This window comes from Octodon degus, unplaced genomic scaffold (assembly GCF_000260255.1).
Source record: "Octodon degus isolate 3935 unplaced genomic scaffold, OctDeg1.0 scaffold00230, whole genome shotgun sequence".
Classification (NCBI taxonomy): domain Eukaryota; kingdom Metazoa; phylum Chordata; class Mammalia; order Rodentia; family Octodontidae; genus Octodon; species Octodon degus.
In genome coordinates this window covers 1581530-1585082 of record NW_004524806.1, presented here as the reverse complement: position 1 = coordinate 1585082, position 3553 = coordinate 1581530, and the positions used below count along the sequence as shown (strand labels likewise).

Sequence of the window (3553 nt, the reverse complement as noted above, 5' to 3'; positions counted from 1 at the left end):
GGGCTGGCTGGCATGTGGTGCTGGGGGATTGAACCTGTGCTTTGCTTAGCTTGTTCTAAGTAGGTGCTTTAGACCACTGAGCCATCTCACCAGCCCCTACAACATTATAATTCTATAATTGATTTCTTTCTACTTTCTGACTTTCCATTCATCAACCCACTAGCTGATTTATTTTCAAAAGTGGTACACTGGAGAACAAGGATCAGCCAGGCTGAAAGCTCCAAAAGGGTTTTGCCACTCTGCAGTGAGGGCTGTATGTTATCAACTCAGTTCCTAAGTCATCCCAGGGGTCATTCACATAGAGGCAGAAGTAAAACAGCCCTCTTTGAAAGCATCAATTGCCATTCTTGCTCATCGGTAGTTAACTACAAGTGTCAGCCTTCGGATAGAACTGCTTTATCTTCCTCCTTAAATCACCAACTTTTCTCTTTCCTTAGAGCGAGAAGTAACTCAGGGATTCCTAATAACCTATCTTCAGATATTTAAACTTTAAGGTGAAGGGATCTTAAAAAACTGGGATCAAACTCAGGGCCTTAAATATACTAAGTGTGTGCTGTACCACTGAACCACGTCCCCAGTCTAAAAAACTTTAAGAATACTTAGTGAGGGCCAGGGAGATGGCTTAGTGGAATAAGCACTTCCCTGGCAAGCGCAAGGGCCTGAATTCAATCCCCGGTTCCACAAAAAAAAAAAAAAAAGAATACTTAGAGGAGCCTTGAATCTCTGCCCGTTGCCAGTAGCAGGGTTTACTTCATCTTACAGTTCCTTTTAGCTCTCTCTTGAACAGCTTCTTAGTTATATTTCTCTGTTTCAGAGATGGCTGAGCGATTGCATCGTGTCACTGTGCTGCAGATACACTTCTGTGATTGGCGTTGGGCCTGGGAGCAGAGGCAGAGCTTGTATGCCCACCAGGCCCTAGTGGAAGAGCTGGCCAGGAAGATGGCACTGCGGAGGGTCTTCTCACACTGGAAACACTGTATCTTTTTTAGCTGTCTCAGGCAGTATGGTCTGAGCTCAACAGGATGTAAAATAGGTATCAAAGGGAAGCAGTGGCCAAACAATTTAGGACAACCTTATCTCTGTTGGTTTATTTGAAAAGTGATTTAATTGGGGCTATGCAAACAGTATTTTTAACATATATTTACAGTTTAATCAATTGTAAAAATGAACCACTGACCAACTTTAAAAGTAGAATGTTTTGTTAGCACTTTCGTGATGCCCCTTTACCTGGCCCCAGAAAGTTTTATTCTTTATTTTTTCTATTATCATTTGTTTTCTCTATCCACAAGGTAGTGGAAATAGCCACACACATCTGTTCCTTTTTTGTTGTTGTTGTTTGAGACGGTCTTGCTATGTAGTTCAGGCTGCTTAAACTCACCATCCATTTAGCCCATGTGGCCTTGAATTTGAGATGATACTCAGCCTCCTGGGTGCTGAGATTACCACTGTGTGCCACTCTGCCCAGTATCAAGTCTGTTTCTTAGTGACATCATTACATGATCATAATTTCCATTTATTTGAGCTTTCAATATTTTCAGGCATTATGCATTATTCTCAGTCCTTGCAACAATCCTACGTACTTATTATCACTATCTCCATTTATAAATGGGAAACAGATTTAAAGGGCTAAGTGTTTGTTTGTGTTTTCCTTTTTTTAATTTTATGCATTTAGTATAGGGTCTCACTACGCAACTTGGACTCGTAGTGATCCTCCTGTCTCAGCCTCCCCAGCGCTGGGATTACAGGCGTGTGCCACCATGCCCAGTCTTGGTGGCTGACTCAGCATGCATGAGGACTGGGGATCAAGCTCAGGCCTTTGGGCTTGCCTAGGCAGGCGCTTAGACCACTGAGCTCCACTGTGGCCCCACTAAGTGATTTTTTAAAGTCATTGACAGAGCATAAACCTTTAGTCCTGTATACATGTTCTTAATCACTATCCCTACCACTCTGTGTTCAAGTGTGAGAATTTGGACTGCCCCAGATGTTTATCCACACATTCATTTGTTCATTATAGTCATTTTTGAGATCACATTCCTGTTTAAGTTCTGCTTTATGGGGGAAACTCAAAGACTGTAACAGTGTTCATTGTCTTGTGGGGAAAATAAGCATTAAAAAGGATTTTAGCAGTATGGTGTGAAAAGTGCTGCCATAAAGCTTTGTGTCAAGTCCTGTGAGAGCCACTATGCAAATTCAGGCAGGAAGGTAGTTATAAGCCTTAGAGATGGCAAGTTCCCACAGCAGAGAGGTTGGGAAGGGACTTTCAGTTGGAAGGGACTGTGTTTACATAGTTTATAGGTGAAGAAAAGCTTCCAAGAGCCTGTAGAGAGGTAAGGGTATGGCTGACGATTGGGAAGATCAGTACAAACTGGCAATAAGGGCTCTTGTGTGCAGAGCTCAAGACTTTGGGCTTTATCCTGATGGCATTGAGGAACCTCTGGATGTGTTCATGAAGAGAAGCAGTTAGATGTGTGCTGTAGAATGAACACTTCTGCATTAGAGAGGCTTGCTCAGAAGCCCACCTTCATGTGAGGAGTCATACTCACCTGTCTATGTGAGGGATAAGTCACATGAACTAGAGAGACAGAACAGCAGAAGATGGAGACGGAACAGCACCATGCGCTAGGAGAGCAAATGGGCCTGGTGTCTGAGTGGATTAGAGAGAATGGCAAAAGAATGGGTGTGAAGATGGGTAAAAAGAATGGGTTTAAATGGATAAAAAGTTCAGGTTTTCAGCTCAAACATCTGACTAACGTGCTAGCAAAACAAAATGCAGAGAAGAATCAAGTTCTGCTTGAGAGATGGTGATATTGCAATGTCTATTAAAATTGATGGCAGCTTATCTCAGGAACTTTTGACTTCGTATCAAATGGGCATCATAGGAGAGAGGCAAGGCCACTTGTTTGGTGAGGAATTTCCATGGTCCCCTTTCCCTATTGCTTCACTGGTTCACCACAAGGAATCAGAGGTGGACATCACATTAGCCCACCTGGCAAGGCTGTTACTTCTACAGCTGTGAACCTTCATGTAGGTCTTGGGGGAAATGTGGGGGCGATCTTTGTGGAGACCGGAGGCCTTAATTTCCTGACAGATGTGTTACTGTGTAAAGAAGAAACTGCCCAGCATGAGGTAGCAGAACAGCACCACCAGCGCATTCTGCTGGTAAGAACACTGCAGCCTCATGTGGATTTGTTCCTTAGTCTTTTTTGCGACCATGTTTGGGGGACCCTGACCTGCCCTGGCTTGCAGTGCATAGCCAGCTCTGGGCTATGTTTAGGCACAAAGCCCTAGTCTAGGTGCTGGTTGATCCCTGGTACCACACATGTTTAGGCTTTGTGCCTACACATAGCTTAGAACTGGCTAGATACTGCAAGCCAGGGCAGGGACATTGTGAGTGTTCCTGTTTGCACAATGGATCAAAGAAATTAATGATATGGGGCCAGATAACAGAGCTTAAAGTCATGATGAGGAACTTGAATCAAGGTCTTGGGAACAAGTTCTGGCTCTGCTATCTCCTCTTCCCTATCCCTACCACATATCTTTTTTTTTTTTTTTT

The 3553-nt window shown here is 43.5% G+C and overlaps 1 protein-coding gene across 1 annotated transcript in view; it reads left to right on the top strand.

The window, feature by feature from the left end:
- Sfi1 (SFI1 centrin binding protein) overlaps positions 1-3553 on the top strand; it is a 116963-nt gene that overhangs the window by 59575 nt on the left and 53835 nt on the right. Inside the window, exons 10-11 of the mRNA XM_023705857.1 lie at positions 815-976; positions 3089-3159. Of these exons, the coding sequence (XP_023561625.1) occupies positions 815-976; positions 3089-3159 (233 nt within the window). The remainder of the gene's footprint in view (positions 1-814; positions 977-3088; positions 3160-3553) is intronic.